This window comes from Bidens hawaiensis, unplaced genomic scaffold (genome assembly GCF_021521415.1).
Source record: "Bidens hawaiensis isolate Kalapana, Puna unplaced genomic scaffold, B.hawaiensis_p1.1 tig00030540_1, whole genome shotgun sequence".
NCBI lineage: Eukaryota > Viridiplantae > Streptophyta > Magnoliopsida > Asterales > Asteraceae > Bidens > Bidens hawaiensis.
The window spans coordinates 132274-150258 of record NW_027495100.1 but is presented as its reverse complement, the minus strand read 5'-3'; the positions used below and the strand labels follow the sequence as shown (position 1 = coordinate 150258).

The following is a 17985-nucleotide window of genomic DNA, read 5'->3' as shown; positions in this document are numbered from 1 at the left end:
TGTACGAGCCGAGTTGGATGAGCTGAAGGCGGATGTTGCCTCTAACCATGCCCAGTTGGAGGGTTTGGGTAAAGAGAATATGGTTCTTCAACCGTTAGGGATGTCCAAGCGGATCAGCTCCTTATGAATGACCTTACCGTTCAGATCTTGCAGGCGAACCAAAAGTCGCTGATGACCGACTTCGTCCGCAAGTTATGTTAAACATACTTTTCCCTATTATATTACAACCTTTCTTTTTCATCTCTTCTTCGTTTCTTTCTTTCCAGATTGTTGACCTTGTCAAGGATGGGCCCGACCTTATTGACTAAGTTGCGGAACTATTCGTCGCTACTCGCGAGTCTGGCCATAAGGAGGGTTTTCAAGAGGCTCATGATCTCGCTGCTTCTGTCAGTCCACCTACCTACTTCCCTCTGCATGATTTTGATTATGAACAACGTTACCACAATCTGCAGTTAAAGTATGACAACTTGACCTTTGGTGTGATTAGACCCTTGCCAAGCCAGCTGAGAAACCCGATGGGTTCGTTCAACTTAAGGCTGCATTTACAGGGCTTGGCGGTCCTTCTGGTCATGGTGGAAGTAGCGGTGTTGGTGGTGATGAGGGCGAAGGTGATGGAGCACATGAAGAGGAGGACACTGTTGACTACGAGTGACCACGTAGTTTAGTGTGTGTTGTGTTGGTAGGGTTGCAGACTCTGATGTTCCGCTTTTTGCCCTTTTAACTGCTTGATGTATTATGTAAGACTTATGGTTGTGGGCTTAGATGTCCCGCGTGTTATTTTCCATCTCATTGTCTTTTGTATGTGGACTTTATGTTCCGCTTGATAATGATAATGTAATCCTTTTAGTTTATTTTGTCTGATCTTTTCATGTTTGCGTTTCTGTTACGCGTCTGTTATCAAACGCCATAAGAATATGCTTGAAAAGATAAATAATAAGAAAGGATTTTATTAATCTTAAAAAAAAAATATGGACCTTGGCCCGTTTAATACAAGATCTATATATTTCAGAGATAACACTTCCGCTGTTGCGTTGCGTTCCATGTCCTTGGGATTGGTGACCCATCTAATTTTTCTAGGGAATATGCACCTTTGCCTAATATTTGGGGAATCACGTAAGGGCCTTCTCATTTTGATGCCAATTTTCCTGGTGGTTCCGTGTTTGATGCTTTTCTGTTGCGGAACACATATTCGCCGATATTAAACATGCGAAAAATGTTTTCACTATGCTATTGTAGTATTTTTCTATTTAGTGTTTGTATTTTTCCTCTTTAATTGCTGCCAAGTCAATTTTTTCTTCAAGCAGGTCTAAATTCAAGTGTAATTCGGACTTGTTGTTTCTCTCGGCTAAGAGTACCCGGGCAGAGGGGAGTCCTATTTCCTCTGGTATCATTGCCTCTATGGCGTAAGTGAGGTTGAATGGTGTTTCACCATGACTTCGTCTCTTCAGCGTTCTGTATGCCCAAAGGATCTGTGGCAATTCATATACCCAACCTGCCCTTTTCCGCCACAATCTTGTTTATACTCCTTCCAAAATGGTGCGGTAGGCTTTTTCCACTTGGCCATTGCCTTGTGGATGTGCCACCGATATGAAATTTATTTCACATGGAGTTCCGCGAGCCATTCTTGAAGGGTTTTGTCTGCGAACTGGGTGCCATTATCGCTCACTATCGTTTGTGGTAGACTGAAACGACATATTATTAATTCCCAGATGAATTTCTTGACAACGGTGGGGCTGATTGAGGCTACCGGTTTTACTTCGATCGACTTCGTGAAATAATCTATTGCCACTATCAAGAATTTTACCCTTCCGGGCGCTTCAAGGAATGGACCCATTAAGTCGATGGCCTATTTTTGGAATGGCCAAGCAGCAGAGATTGGGATCAGGTCGTTCTTGGGTCTGAGGGTGTTTGGCACATGTCGTTGGCATGAATCGCACTTTATTAATTCTTTCACGGCGTCCGTATACATGCCTGGCCAGTAATAGCCGGCATTGGTGATCTTTGCCACAACCATTCATGGTCCCGCGTTCAACCCGTATATCCCCTCGTGTATTTCTCTTATCAAGTAGGCAGCGTCATCAGCATCTACGCAACGAAGAAGAGGCCATATGAATGATCTCCTATATAAGATTCCACCTTTCATTTTGTATTGAAGCGTTTTGTGCCTTATCTTCTGAGCTTCTACTTCTTCTTGTGGTAACAAGCCTTCTGCTAGGTATTCTTTAATTGGAGTTATCCATGACTCTTCAGCATTCTGTGTGATGCATACTTTCCTTGGCGGGACTGATGGTTCCGCCAATGTCTCTACTCCAACCTCTTTTTCCAGGTGTTCGAAGCTGGTTGCTGCTAATTTGCTTAACGCGTCGGCTGATTTGTTCTCACTTCGTTTAATGTGTTTCACTTTACACGACTTAAAATTTTGGATCAGCTGTCTTGCTTGTACTAGGTAAGATGCTATGACCTCATCTTTGGCTTCGTATGACCCGTTAACTTGACTGGCTATGAGCATTGAGTCAACATGTGCTTCTACGTATTGTGCCCCATATTTGTTAGCTATTCACATCCCAGCCAGGAACGCTTCATATTCCGCCTCGTTGTTTGTACTCTTGAAATCTAAGCGGATGGCGTACATGAATTCCTATTTTTGGGCTGATTAGCTTCAATCCAGGCCCACATAATTCTTTTTTATTTTTATGATTATTTAATTGAAATGGTATATTAGTAAAGTATGCATTTTTCTTTTTTTGGTAACTACTAAGTTACATATTATATTTAGCTTATTAATTACTTATTAATTGATTTATAGTTCTATTTTATATCGTTAACTTACATGTACTTTAAATATTTTTCCACTATAGTTCTTAATAAAAGTTTTCATTTTCTATGCATCATTGTTTTAATATATATATATATATATATATATATATATATATATATATATATATATATATATATATATATATATATAGAAAATGGTTCAAATAAAAAACAATGGTTTAGATCTCTTCTTATACTTCTCACAAAATTATTGTTTTTTACATTAACCCTACCCTATATATATATATTATATATATAATTAAAAAGTAATATATATATAGAAATGACACATAATTTCTCTAACTTAATATACTTTTGCAATTTAATGGATTCTTTTCTTATTTCTTTTAACGATCAGATCACTTTTTTCTTCTCTCTCTTTTTAATTTCTGTACTTTTTAATTAAAAAAAACATAAAGATATTTTATTAATTAAAATCAAACAATTTACGCCGACCAAAATAGTTTTGAGCAAACCTCATAATATATTAATTCTTATTATTTCGTATGAATTAAAATCTAATAACCTACACCAATCATAACAATAAGCTACACATTATTCATAGTAACCTACACCGATCATACCATTAACCTACACCGATCATAATAATAACCTACATATACCATAATATTAACCCACACTGGTCATAAAAATAATCTAAACATTATTCGTATTAACCTACGTAATATCACATTTTAGTCAAATGTGATCTTTTTAGGTAACAAACACACTACTTACAACACAACTAAAGTTTTCCATACATAGATTTATTGTTACATACTTAAAGTAATGATCCTAGTAAAATATCAAATGTGATTTTTAATTGTTGTTTATGTAAATGAATAAATTAATTTAATTAGATTTAAGAAACTGAGGATTAATTAATTAAGTTAATTAAGTTTATAAGTACTAATTAAATTTAGTAAATTACATAAAACAAGTAGTGACCATTGTATCCTTCATCATTAAAACTTTCCATAACATTTTTTACTTTATTACACAATTGCCACTATAAATTTGGACCATTTATTTAACCAAATCAATGGTTCAAGATCACTTCTCACATTTCTCTCTATAATTTCACTTCTCTCTGAACCATCCGCTATATATAAATATATAATTATACAAGTAAATTATATAATCATATTTTGATTCGTTAATGGTCCGTGTATACCAGCTAATCTCGTTAAGTGGATTTTATGTTCGTTGTCGAAGGTGTAACTCTTACGGATCATAACTCGGTCGGCCGCATTAACTTACTTAAACCGGTCCATTATTTCTAATAGACTCTATCCTATCATAATTTGAAGTTTGTTGAAGTTTTTGTGAGTTTTTGCATGGATTTGGATGAAATTTCATGTTTTGAAGATGATTTCTGTGAATTGATCATTGAGTTTAGTTCGAAGATTCAACATCAATTTCACGCTTATAGGTTAATATAGAGGTAGGGTACTGAAAAGACCCAAATAACCTTAAGTAACACCCGCGGGTCAACCGTGAACCCACCACAAGTCACCCGCGGGACATATAAACCATCCGCATAAGCATTTGAGGAAGAAACACCCTCGGAGAACATGCGAAAGCACCTTGGCACCCTCAGGAGTCATCCGCAAGAAGGAACTTTCTTCCGCGTTAATGACTGTGAGGCATTACCTTGGGAACAACTGTCAACAGTCAAATACCTTCTAGAAGATCTACCAAGATGCTTTCTTGGGCAATACGTGACCTCTCAACCAATCAATAAAGGACACCTGGCAAGGCCGTTATAACCGTGCACATGGCCAGTGTTGCCCATCAACCTATATCAAAAGGACGCGTGTCCAGGTGGTTATACATGCACATGCAACGTATAAACCGAACCTATCAAAAGAGGACACGTGTCCAGGTGGTTACTAGAGCATCTTCTTAAGGGCAGCTGGCCCAATCACTCTTCCCACCTCCGGGTCATAGTGTTTTTTTGCACGTATTACGACTCCAGGTGGCTGTACTCTTGAACGTGTCACAACTCCAGGGTCACGAATCACCAATGTAACACCTGGGGGTTTTACCCTAGAAAATGTTACAACACCAACCGGTCCCACTCCCACAGACGGGGAATGTGGCTCAGCACCGGAAGGTTCGAATTTGGGTAATCTCAGACGGATTACGGATGAGACTCGCCGAAACCAGTCTGAATTTGATCTGGAAAATGATTCAGGAAAATCTGACATGGCGAGATCCCATCAATCAAGAGAAAAACTAACTCCCGAGGAGTGGCTTCATGTGCAACAACAAAGTTTGGTGGCTGAATATAAGCGCAGAAAACGTGATGAACGATTTCATGCCCGCACTTTGAATTATGAGGAATCTCCTAGGAGATCTCCTTCTCCTCCACCAGCAGTAAGAGGAAGTCAGCTCTGTTACTGCCAATCGACGGAACCAGAGTTTGGCGAATTACCGAGGTTACGTCCTCGTCCTCGCATAAATATCGGATGCCATCTTACTTGGAAGAATTTGATAGTTACGACTCAACTTACCAACCGGGAGAATACAGTATGTACACTGGTGATAGTAGGATGAGTTCACGGGCAATAAGTAGTCGTCCGTAGGACATAGTCCACCACACTGAGTACCACAGTAACGCCGAACGGGACTTCACCAAACCATATCGCCCAACACCCTTTGCCGAAAAGTAAAAATTCATAACAAGTATTGCTACAGCACCCTTCCCTGTCAATGATAAAATACCTACATCAGTGGGTAAGTACAATGGTATGACTGATCCAAGCGATCATCTCCAAAATTTTGCATTGACACTGTTGGTGGGGTCAGTGGCTGGACGCTCCCCTATTGGTGCCATATGTTTGCATTGACACTGACGGGGGCAGCGAGGGGATAGTTTGAAAAATTACCTGATGGTCAAATTTCTAGCTGGGATGACCTTGTAAAAAAGTTTTCCCAACAGTTCAGCCAGCAGAAGAAACATACTCGAGACCAGTCAGAAATTTTGGATGTTGTCCGTCGTGATAACGAATCCATAGAAGACTTTATCACCAGATTCAACGATGAAAGTGTGAACATCGGTGGGATAAGCAAAGATATGCTTTGTGGTGCCTTTCGCAAGATCGTCAAGTGTGACGACTTAGTCCGCACACTTACTGGCAGAGATGGAATGCAAAAAGAGTGGGATGATCTTATGACCGTAGCAAAGGGTATGTAACACTGAGAAAAAATTGAGGAATGATAACCCGAAGCAAAAAGTTTAAAGTCGAATTTCAAACTCCAAGACCTAATAGACAGGCGAAAGGCCCTATCTGGTCAAGGCTTCAGCCAAGTGCGGAAGTATCAAAACCATTCGATGCAAGATCTCTCATAGGCAACAAGAACAAAGCGGGACCCTCAAGCCGGGGTCCCAATAGTTGGACTCCTCTTTCAAAGACTCCCGCTGACAATATAAGATTCAGAAAGCCACAGCCACTGACAAGAAGGTCATTCTTAGATGCCAAGAAGCATTGTTCGTATCATGATGACATTGGTCATAATATGAGTGAGTGTAGAACATTAAAAAGTGAAATTGAGGCAGCTGTGAAGTCTGGAAAACTTAAGCATTTAGTGAAAAATGGGAAACCCGATAACGGTAAAGCGCCCATTCGGGACAACCAAGGTCCAAGTAAAAAAGCAAATTAAAGATTTGAACGTTCATATGATACAAGGCGAGTTCAAAGCAGGGGATAAGAGAAAAGAATCTGATGATGAAGAATGGAAGAATGAGCCAGTAATCTTCCCTCGAATTAAAGGGGGCCGGAACAACAAGAACCCCCTGATCATCACTGCCCTTTTCGGGCATTATCGCTATCATTATGTCTTCTTCGACACCGGCAGTACGTCAGATATCATGTATGAACAGTTCTTTGAACAGCTTGACGAAGAAGACAAAGAAAAATTGAAACCCATTCATACTCCAGTATCATGGTTCGGAGGGGAAATAATGCATCCGCGAGGGGTAATTTCATTCCAGTTACCTTGAGAGAAGGAACTCATTAGAGAACCGAGGAAGTCGAATTCCTGGTTTTGCCAGCAACACCGAAGCATGACATTATTCTCGGACGAGAAGCAGTTGGTGAATTCAACGCCCATCAGTCCACAGCACACGGTGCCGTAGGAGTTCTGACTTGCACTGGTATAGCAATAATTCATGTCAATCGACATTGCTTTGCAACCGAGAGCTCAAAACCCAACAAGATCCCAAAACAAACTTTGAGAACTGAACCAGAAAAGTGGGTCTTGAACAAAGATTTCCCCGATCAAACTGTAACAATTGGACATGCTATTTCCGAGATTGTACGAACTTTCTTGAAACAGTTATTATAAAAAAAATTGATGTTTTCGTGTGGCAACCCACGGATATGACTGGTGTCCCGCGGAACATTGCGGAACACAAATTAAGGGTAAACCCATTGTTTACGCCGATTGTTCAGAAACAACGTAAGATGGGTCCGGAACAAACAAAAGCAATGAACGAGCAAGTCCAGGACCTCTTACAGGCCGGGATCATCTATCCAATCCGCTATTAGACATGGGTTTCTAACCCATTCATAGTCCCCAAGAGCAACGGGGCGTGGCGGATGTGCATTGATTTCAAAGATCTAAACAAAGCATGTCCTAAGGATTGTTATCCTTTACCAGATATTGACCTCAAGGTTGATGCTGTGGCACCATTCAAATTCAAGTGTTTCCTGGACGCCTACAAGGGATATCACCAGATCCGCATGGCAGCAGGTGATGAAGATAAGACAGCATTTCGCACAGACCAGGGAACTTTTTGTTATAAAATGATGCCTTTCGGACTAAAGAATGCGGGAGCCACATATCAACGATTAATGGATATAGCGTTCAAAGACCCAATTGGTCGAAACTTAGAGGTGTATATGGACGATCTCGTAATCAAAAGTGTCGAGGAGGACCAGATGTTGAGAGATATTGAAGAGACTTTCGAAACATTGAAAGGTATTAACATGAAGTTGAACCTAGCCAAGTGTTCATTCGGAATGGAAGAGGGAAAGTTTCTGGGAGTGATTGTCACGGATGCGGGCTTCAAAGCTAATCCAGATGAAGTTCAAGCTATAGCCCGCATGCCTTCCCCGTCTTCCCTCAAGGAAGTTCAGACACTCAATGGCCGACTGGTTGCTTTGAATCGTTTTTTTGGCAAATCATGCAGCCAAGTCTCATCCTTTCATCTCAACTCTGAGGAATTACCTCAAGAAAGCACAGTTTAAATGGACCGCGGAGGCGGAACAAGCTTATTTGGAGGTTAAAAAATGTTTGGTGGAACTTCCCACGTTAAAAGCACCTCACGCGGGAGAACCTTTAACGTTGTATCTATCGGCTTCAGACATTGTCATCGGGGCTGTCATTCTGACAAATTAAAAGAACGTTCAAACATCGATTTACTATGTCAGCAGAACATTATCGGACCCGGAAACAAGATACTCCATGCTTGAAAAACATGTGTTGGCACTGGTCTATGCTGCCCAACGTCTCCGCAGGTACTGTCAAGGACATCCCATCAATGTCTTAACCGGATACAAGCTCAAAAACGTTCTCAGTAAACCAGAATTGTCTAGGCGCTTGGCCAAATGGGCCATCGAACTAGGTGAGCACGCAATAGAATTCAAACCTAGGCCAGCAATCAAAGGACAAGTGTTGGCGGACTTCGTCACAGAAGTCCCGCATCAAAAAGAAAGGGAATGTTTGACCGAGCAACAACCCCAAGCACCTCCGGAATCAGGACAGATTTGGTTTTTATTCACGGAAGGAGCTTCAAGAAGTGAGGGATGTGGCACAGGCCTCAGGCTAGTCAATCACGAAGGCCATGAGTTTATATATGCCATAAAGTGGGATTTTAAAAGTACCAAAAACGAGCCAGAATACGAAGCTTTCTTGGCAGGCTTACGGATAGCCAAAAAGCTTGGGGTAAAACATTTAGAAGTTCGGGTGGATTCCATGCTAATTGCGGGACAAATAAATGGAACGTATGAAGCTAAGAACGATGTCATGGCTTCTTATTTGTCCCAAGCAAAAGCCCTGATTCTCCAGTTCGCCTCTTTCAATGTTATTCACACTAAGAGGAGTGAAAATAAATCAGTGGACGCTCTTAGTAAACTGGCTTCAACGAATTTCGAGCATTTTGCAAAAGATATTCGTGTCGAAGTCTTAGACCATCCACCCGTTCCACAAAACCAATTCCTGGTAATACAAACTGGTGTTGGATCTTGGATGACACCAATCAAAGCTTATTTATCTTCCGGATCACTTCCAGCAGGAAAAGCCGAGGCTCGGAAAATCAAACACAAAGCTTTAAATTACCATATGAGTGATGACATTTTGTACCGGAGATCATTTCTCGGCCCGCTGTTACGATGTGTAGACGCAGAAGATGCAAATTACCTAATCCGTGAAATCCACGAGGGTATCTGTGGACTGCAAGCGGGACCGAGAATGACAGTTGCAAAAATCATGAACGCGGGGTACTATTGGCCTGGCATGCACCTGGACGCCGTGCAAGAAATCAGAAAGTGTGATTCTTGCCAGCGCCATGCCCCCAACACCCTGCGACCTAAAAACGAACTGGTTCCGGTAACATCTGCCTGGCCGTTCCAAAAATGGGCTATTGACATCATGGGACCCTTCCCAGAAGCCCCGAGACGAGTCAGATTCTTGATAGTGGCCATCGATTATTTCACCAAGTGGGTGGAAGCCAAACCAGTTGCCTCAATAACGACATCAAGCGTAAAAAAATTCCTTTGGGAATTCATCATATGCCGGTTTGGCCTCCTGCAGGAATTGGTAAGTGATAATGGGACCCAATTTGCTGACAGCGGACTGCGGGAGTGGCTGAAAGAACTTCAAGTCACTCAAGTTTTCACCTCTGTAGCTCATCTGAAAGCAAATGGTCAGGTTGAAAGGACCAACCGAACTATTAAGGAGGGAATCAAGGCGAGATTAGGAACTAAAACGGACAGGGTGGGTCGACGAACTGCCCCATATACTTTGGGCTTTTCGCACCCAGAAGAATTATAGCAACGCAGAATCCCCGTTTAGTCTGACCTACGACACCGAAGCCATGATTCCCGCTGAAATCGGGATTCCATCCGCACGAGTTCTGTTAATCGATGATAATGATCACGAACTCAACTTGAATCTTGATTTACTTGAAGAAAGGAGAGAATTATCACCGATCCACGAGCATAATTACAAGCGACAGCTTCAGAAATATTATAACTCGCGGATCCAAAAATGTGAATTTGATCCCGCAACAACAAGGCTTCCGGTCTGGAACCTCTTGGCAAGTTAGCCCCAACTTGGGAGGGACCTTATAGAATCAAGCAAGTGTTACCTAAAGGTGCCTACAAGTTAGAGAAAATAGATGGGACTGAGATCCCCAGAACTTGGAATGGGGCTCAGTTGAAAAGATGTTATATTTAGCACAAGTGTTTTCTTATTGGCCTGCGTGCCTCAATAGACTAACAAGCCATATAATTTCCTATATTGTAAGAAGGCTTATGCCCAATCTATGAAAATCTCGTACTTGTAACATATGTTGTAATCTATTATTGACAAGAACGAAGATCCGGATAGACACTTATATTATGGTACATAAGACAAAGTGCACCGGAGGAAAACAAGACTTCTTATCATACCAGTCAAAAGTGATTACAAGCAAAAGGAATTGTTTACAACAAAGTTATTTATACATTCACGGGGCGACATCCTCGTCTTCCGTTTTATCATTCGTTTTCTCGGCTTCTTCTTCCTCCTCATCAAGACCCAATAACTCTTTTAGTTGATCTATAGCATCATCCTTATCCGCAAGCTCTGATATATGCTCGGAAAGAGTGAACTTAAGAGTATCGAAATTCTTAGTCTTCTCGATGAGGACGGAAGCAGTATCCTTACCAAACAAGGCATACTCCTCTGCACGCCGACCTTCGGAACCAAACTTATAGCCTTCCGCAAAGCCCATTTGTCGTCCAGCTTGTTTGGACGCCTTCAGAAGCACCACAACACAATTTCCGAGGTCATCACTATTTCGGACATTAGTAATAACCTGATAAAATAATTAAGACATGCATAAGCACGAGTAGAATGGTTGTTATAATCAAAGTGTAAGATTGAATACCTTGGGAATTTCTACTGATAACAACCATTTCTTGTCCACATTGGACCGGACAAGCTCCATCTTATGACCAGCACACTCTAAAGCCTGATCTCGGTTCTTGGCATAAAGGTTGACTAAACGCTTCTCCTTAGCCGCGGATTCGGTCTGAAGAAACCTTATCAGTTCAGCTTGCTCATCCAATTGTATTTGAAGAGCAGCTTTAGCTTCCTAAGAGGACTTGAAAGCTTGGTAACTTTCCTTAACTGCAGTCAAAGCCGCAAATGTTTCTTTCTTGGCATCAAGCAGCTCAAGATCCTTGTCATCAAGTTCTTTTTTCATAGCCAACCAATCCTGGGCTTTCTCCTGATTGGTGGAGACAAGATTCGCCATGAGATAAGAGTTGGAATTCAACAACTCTTGGCGAATACGCTCCCTCTGCCACTTCTTTTCCGCAAGAGGAAGACTCTCTTGAAGAAACTCATAACAGAGATCCGCGTCATTGAATGTGGAATCTTCACGCAATGTCCAACGTGGACAATGCAGAGAAATTCTCCCACATGAGCAGCACGAGAACTTTGACCCTTGTAAGGAAACATACTAATACCCCCTGGTCTCGAAAATGATGAACGTTATAGTTCGGAGACATGCAGAGAGTATCAGACTCATGACCTCCTTTATCCATATCCTTCAAAGGAGAGGTACCCGTCAGATTGATCGGGTTTTGGAAAGTGTTCTTGGGTGAAGAAGGCGGAGTTGGAAGTTTCGAAGCCCCTGAATCCTTCAAACCTGAAATACCTTCAGAAAAATCTTTTAGGGCCACTGAAAGATTTAATCAAAGTCAATTAAAAGACATGTGGAGCATGGTTATTTATGCCAAAAACAAACAAACTTACCCATAGAAACATCTTGGGCATCGAGTTCCTACAAACGGGACCCTAAGTCCGCAGGTTGGCTCATCTTTTTCTTCTTCTTCTTAGGAAGGGCGGTCTCGGCAAGTTGAGATCTGCGTTTTTAACAACTTTAGATGGTCCCTCGCCAACAATTGGGACCTCGTCCTCAGGAGCAGCATCATCGGCGACATCAGCATCGTCACCACCTCCTGAGGTCTTCTCGGTGGAAACCTTACTAAGTTTGTGGGTCAAACCTGTGGCCGTAGGCAAGACATTGGTAGAATCAGTAGTATCAGTACATGGTCTTTCTACGTGAGGTGATGACTCCTCGCCAGAAGAAAGGAGCACAACCACCCCGCTAGAAGTCACAGCAGTAAGAGGTTGAGGTTTTAGAACCTCCTCACCTTCAGCAATCCTCTTCTCACCTTTCGTAAACATTGCTTCGGAAACAACAGGCTCCGCGCGGAGAGGAGAAAATAAGAAGTTATGCTCGGTGCGTTCAAGAAATGGAACGTCGGTTGAAGCAATAGGACGGCGTGCTTTCATGCTTCCTACCTTATCCAGTTTAGAGGAAAGAAGGGATCCTTCCCGTGCAAATTTAACACAAAGGTAAGAAAAAGAACAAGGCCTTGGAATATTGCAAGTAAAAACTTACCTCCGCCAATATTTTCATAGAAAAGCTCTAAGGTCGGGAACGGCCACAAACGGTGAGTCTTGGCGTACACTAACACCGCCTCAGAGATCGCCCGCATGGGCGTTGGTGTCTTTATTAATTAGCAGCAACGGAAGGAAGAGTATCTGTAGCCTTACGATGACTCATCGTAAATGGAATTACACCCTCCCGAACCCAAAAGAATTTAGGTTTCCATTCGTAAAGACTCCGGTAGCACTCGATACCAATAGGGCCCTCGTTACGCCCCCTTTTGGTAGAGGACCATCCAAACCACCCATCGCGGTGCGCCAGCTTGTAGAACACTGCAAATCGACCTACTGTCAGGTCGATAGTATGAGCCTGACAACAAAACTCAAAGTGACGTACTCTGAGCATCCCTAGTGGGTGAATCTGGGAAAGATGGAGGCCGTAGGAAGTCAGAACGTCCTTCACAAACTTCGTTATAAGTAACCGGAAGTTGCTCGTTGTAAAGAACTCTGTATATATGGCCATCTTCCCCGTCGGAGGATTAGTCGCAATAGATCCGTCCGTCGGGCGTTTCGGCTCCCATTATGGAGCCAATCCATAAATATTGATGACGTCCTCGCACTCTTTCTCTTTCAAATGCACTGTAACCTCATGGATCGACGGAGTATTTTTCTTCTCACCAGCCATATGATAGAAGTTTACAGAAATCTCTCAGATAAGATGGAGGTTTTTTCTGATTACTCTAGATGTTGAAAGTGATAAGACCGAATTGGATTCACAAAGGGTTAATTTATACCCATCGCAATAAATGCTCCCTTCTGACTGACAGAGGAAAGAGAAAACGTGGACCATGGGATGATCGACATGTCAGGCAGGAGATTCAAAAAGCGTGACAGGTTGTCAAAAAGGGTATGTCACACGTCTCGTCAACCGTCGCTTAAAATTTCTCTCCCCGCCACGTCACTGGTGCTACCCAAGATACACGAATTTAAAATTCAAAAAGGAAATTATCTTGCAAAGATATTATCAAACCAAAAGTTCTTTCCATTTAAATATTCACAAGTGATTACAAAAATATGGAAAAGAAATTGCAAAAGCCTAAATCCCAAAACCTATCTACGGATTAGGAGCAGATGTGCCTTCCGGAGCATTTGGAGCCTCGTCCTCGGACTAGTCATCCTCAGATTCATCTTCGATATAGATGTGTAATTGTTTTACGCCATCTTCATTCAAAGTAAACTCCGAAAGCATATTTTCTAGCGGCAAAACAAGATCATCAAACTCTTGAACCTGCATATCTAATTCTTGTTTAGCGTCAAGGCCATGTAGCGGATGGTTCTCAGTAGGTCGTCCGGACTGAGAGAACACCAAACCTTCGTTGAAGCCTCCCACTCGCCCAACTGCCTTAGCAGCAGTCGTCAAGTTAACAAAGCAGTCAGTGAGTTCTCTACTCTTTTTAATATAATGAATGACCTAACAACAAAACATAAAAGACATGTCAGCACAAAGATAGAAGTACACGGATAGAATAAATATGAAGAAATCCTACCGAGCTCAGACCACGGTTGAGGAAGTATTGTCTGTCTTGTTCGGCACGCTCCGCTCTATCACGAAGTCCTTGTAATTCGGCGGAGGCATGGGTACATGCTTCAGTGTGAGATTGCAAGAGGGAGTCATATGCAGACTGCATATCAACAATAGTTTTATCTTTAAGCTCATACTGATCCCCTTGCAATCGTAACGCCTCCTCGAGCTCTTGGATTCAGGCATTTTGGAGAGACACTTCGTCCTGAGTCCACGCCAATTCATCTTTCTTCCTTTGGGTCTCAGCTCGGGAAGCCTCGGGAGTGTTGTTAGACCTCTCGCAAGCTTCATTCCAACCTTGAGCAGCAACAACACTCCGGTCCTGCAAGATCTCTTGGGTCTGGAAGCCGCACCTAGCTTTCCACCCATTGTATGCCACTCCCGCAAGATCTCTTGGGTCTGGGCTACAGTATTAGCCAAAGACACAGATAAACCAGTGTGAAGATCATCGCGAGAGCGGTCCCGAAGATCTGTCATTTTGGCAGGAGGCACGCAGTACTTCATTAAATTCATACACGTTTCAGGGTTGGTAAAAGGTGACCCATCGATAATATCCCATGATTGGACAAACAAATCAAAATCCCCTCCTAATTGCGTATCCCCGTAATACTGGGAGATTGAGGTTTCATGCCGTATAGGCATCGAGAAGGATTGTGGTGGCGCACCTTGCTTTGACCCTCTTCCGGCTCCATGGACATATGGTCCAAACAACGAACTCCTCATCACATTAGTAGTCAAAGGTGATGGGGGAAAATTGCTCAGTAGAAGGACGAAACGGAGACCCATGAACCAGAAACCCAGCATCGTAAACAACTGGGTTATCTTCCTCATTCCCGGTAGCAACCCCAGCATCGAAAAGATAATCTATCGACTGATTGTATGCTGGGCGCACACTGGTCCCCTCCGCACGCGCCTCGGTGGGAGGAGTACCAGGTTTGTCCTCAACCACCTTTTCTGGGGAAAGAGATGGTTGCTTCTCAACAATCAGAGTAGGCGTGGATAACTTCTCAACCACGTCATCCTCCACAATCAGCGGATCTACACAAGAAATTTGCAATCAGATTCGAACGTTAAGAGAAGTTAAAAAATCTTTTAGCAATAGAAACTCACTAGTCACCGTTCCTAGACGTTCCGCAAGACTAGGCTCCGGCTTCCTCAAGCGCCAGGTTCTTTGTTTCTTTGTCTTAGCTCCTTTCTCGGCATCAGCGGCGCTAGTACCCGCGTCACTTGCCTGAGAAGTTTGGAAAGACCTCTTCCGGTATAATTCTGCCAACAAATGCGAAACAGACGAAGTTTTAGGAGCGTCATCAGAGATTTCCCCCTCGGAAGTGGTAGAATCGTCACTTAAGATAAAGATTGTTCCATCCGAGGTTAGCACATTGAGAGGAGGAGGGTTCAAAATATACGCACCTGTTTCAAAAATAGAATCCGAGACAACCGGCTCGGCCCGCACACTCACAGGAAAGATGAAGTATTTGGCATTCTTCTCCAGGACAGGCACCTGCTTAAGGTCGCGGATAGTTTTCCCCAGGCACCCCTTATCATCATACAAGGCGTTAAGCATTGATCCGAAACCTGAAGAACAAACATGAAGTTTAAAAACAGAACTTCGGAGGATTAAAAAAAAAAGTTGTAAACTTACGACCGTCCGGCTCAACGAAAACAGGCTCCATACCGGGAGCAGGCCATAGGCGGCTCATCCCCGCCCAGACAAGGGCCTCCTCAGGAAATACCCGCATTGGTGATAGCAGGGCAGTCAGTTTGCGGACCCAGTCGTGGTTTTCATGAGCGGCCGGAGTAAGGTCAATTAAAGGCTCGTTGCCTGACCGACGAACCATGGCTTCCGGCACCACATCCTCCGATATCCAGACGAACTTCCTCTTCCAGTCTTTGAATATCGTCCCAACCTCGCGCCCGAAAGCCCTGTCAGACGACGAATGACAAGAAAACCACCCATTTTGACTGGTCATCATGTAAAATACGGCGAAAAGGTCCAGTCGAGGTACCATCTCATGAGCCATACATATGAACTCGAAGTGACGAATTCGCATGACGGCACCTGGGTAAAGCTGGGACAAGTGAATCCCAAACGCCTTCACCACCTTCATAAAAACTTTTTGACGGGAAGACGGAAGTTTACCGACACAAAATAATCAGCATAGAATGCTATCTTCCCGGGAGGGGGGAAACTAGAAATAGAACCGGCAGAAGGGAATTCCGACCCCCACTCCGGTGGAATGCCATACGTTTCAATAAGTTTTTGATACTCATCTTGGTCCCACTGCACCTCTATCTCATCAACTTCTGCCATCGTGCTAGTCATAAAGGTCAAATGCCTGGTATGATGATAAAATCAAAGGAATATGCAGAGAGTTTCAGAGAAAGAAAATAAGAGAGTAGTCAAAATACAAAGACGATAAAGCTTCAAAAAGAAGTTAACCCCCCGTATATATACTCATCGCAATTAATGCGATGGGATACGAACAGTAGAGAGAGAAAAATTCGACCAGCAGATACTCGCCACGTCACGCGGGAAAATTCAAAAAAAGTGAAAAAGTTGTACAGTCGGGTACAGTTGCAGCCGTCACAAACGTCCTGTCACCTTTACACGTGCCTCCAAGCTGTCAACTTGTCCTTTTTTTCATGGTTATCCACAACAAAGAGAAGATATTTTCTACCAACTTATAAAGAATAAAACCCCCCAATACACATTAAGTCTAAAATTTCACCCGCATAAAGTGCTTCACGCGGAAGAAACACTGGACTAGGGGGGGGGGCTTATACAGGTAGGGTACTGAAAATACCCAAATACCCTTAAGTAACACCCGCGGGTCAACCGTGAACCTACCACAAGTCACCCACGGGACATATAAACTATCCGCATAAGCATTTGAGGAAGAAACACCCTCGGAGAACATGCGAAAGCACCTTGGCACCCTCAGGAGTCATCCGCAAGAAGGAACTTTCTTCCGCGTTAATGACTGTGAGTTATTACCTTGGGAACAGCTGTCAACAGTCAAATACCTTCCAGAAGATCTACCAAGATGCTTTCTTGGGCAATACGTGACCTCTCAACCAATCAACAAAGGACACCTGGCAAGGCCGTTATAACCGTGCACATGGCCAGTGTTGCCCAACAACCTATATCAAAAGGACGCGTGTCCAGGTGGTTATACATGCACATGCAACGTATAAACCGAACCTATCAAAAGAGGACACGTGTCCAGGTGGTTACGAGAACATTTTCTTATGGGCAGCTGGCCCATTCACTCTTCTCACACTCTTCGGCTATAAATACTCTCTTCGTTACCATGTGGTATTCATTCACTCCCACTGTACTCTCTCAATTTACTTAAGTGCTTATCTTTTACAGAACAATACTTATTCTCACGCCGGAGGGTGGTTACGGGAAGATCCCCCCTTTTGTCCTTCCCGTAACGAGACTCACGGTGTCTGTTTTGAAGGTTCCAGTCACTAGACTTTGGGAGGTTGTACTCATATCTTGGTTGTAATTATCATATCCTATCTTGTGGACTCATTAGATCCAGGACCCATACCCGGGGATTGGATCTGTGTTTCTTCTGTTAAGTTTCGTCAAAATCTACTGTTTTTGGTTCGTTTTGGGTCAAATTCGTTTATATTTGAAATTCTAGATCTAAGTATATGATGAATGATTGGTGATAGAATGAAGAACTCGTGTTGATTTTGTTCGATTTCGAGTTTCAATTTCATGTATAAAGTGTTTAATCTCAGATTTAAAAAATTAGGGCTCGTATGTTCAAATTTAGGAAAATGGTTTACTTGTTCGGGCTGTTATGATTGTGCTCAAATTGAAACAACAACCACAAATAAGATATTGTGTGTTCATGTTACTGTTCACAAGTTGCTACAGTGCCATTTTACTGTGCACGGATAGT

The 17985-nt window shown here is 42.7% G+C and overlaps 1 protein-coding gene across 1 annotated transcript; it reads right to left on the bottom strand.

Moving 5' to 3' along the window:
- Nucleotides 1-2014: 2014 nt before the first annotated feature.
- LOC143580638 (uncharacterized) lies at nt 2015-2509 on the bottom strand. The gene has a single exon (XM_077063604.1). The coding sequence runs from the start codon at nt 2507-2509 to the stop codon at nt 2015-2017; it is 495 nt and encodes a 164-aa protein (XP_076919719.1).
- Nucleotides 2510-17985: the final 15476 nt, after the last annotated feature.

What these genes read in the sequence shown, in the direction of transcription:
- LOC143580638 (XM_077063604.1), bottom strand. Translation starts at nt 2,509, where the DNA reads ATGCTCATAGCCAGTCAAGTTAACGGGTCATACGAAGCCAAAGATGAG.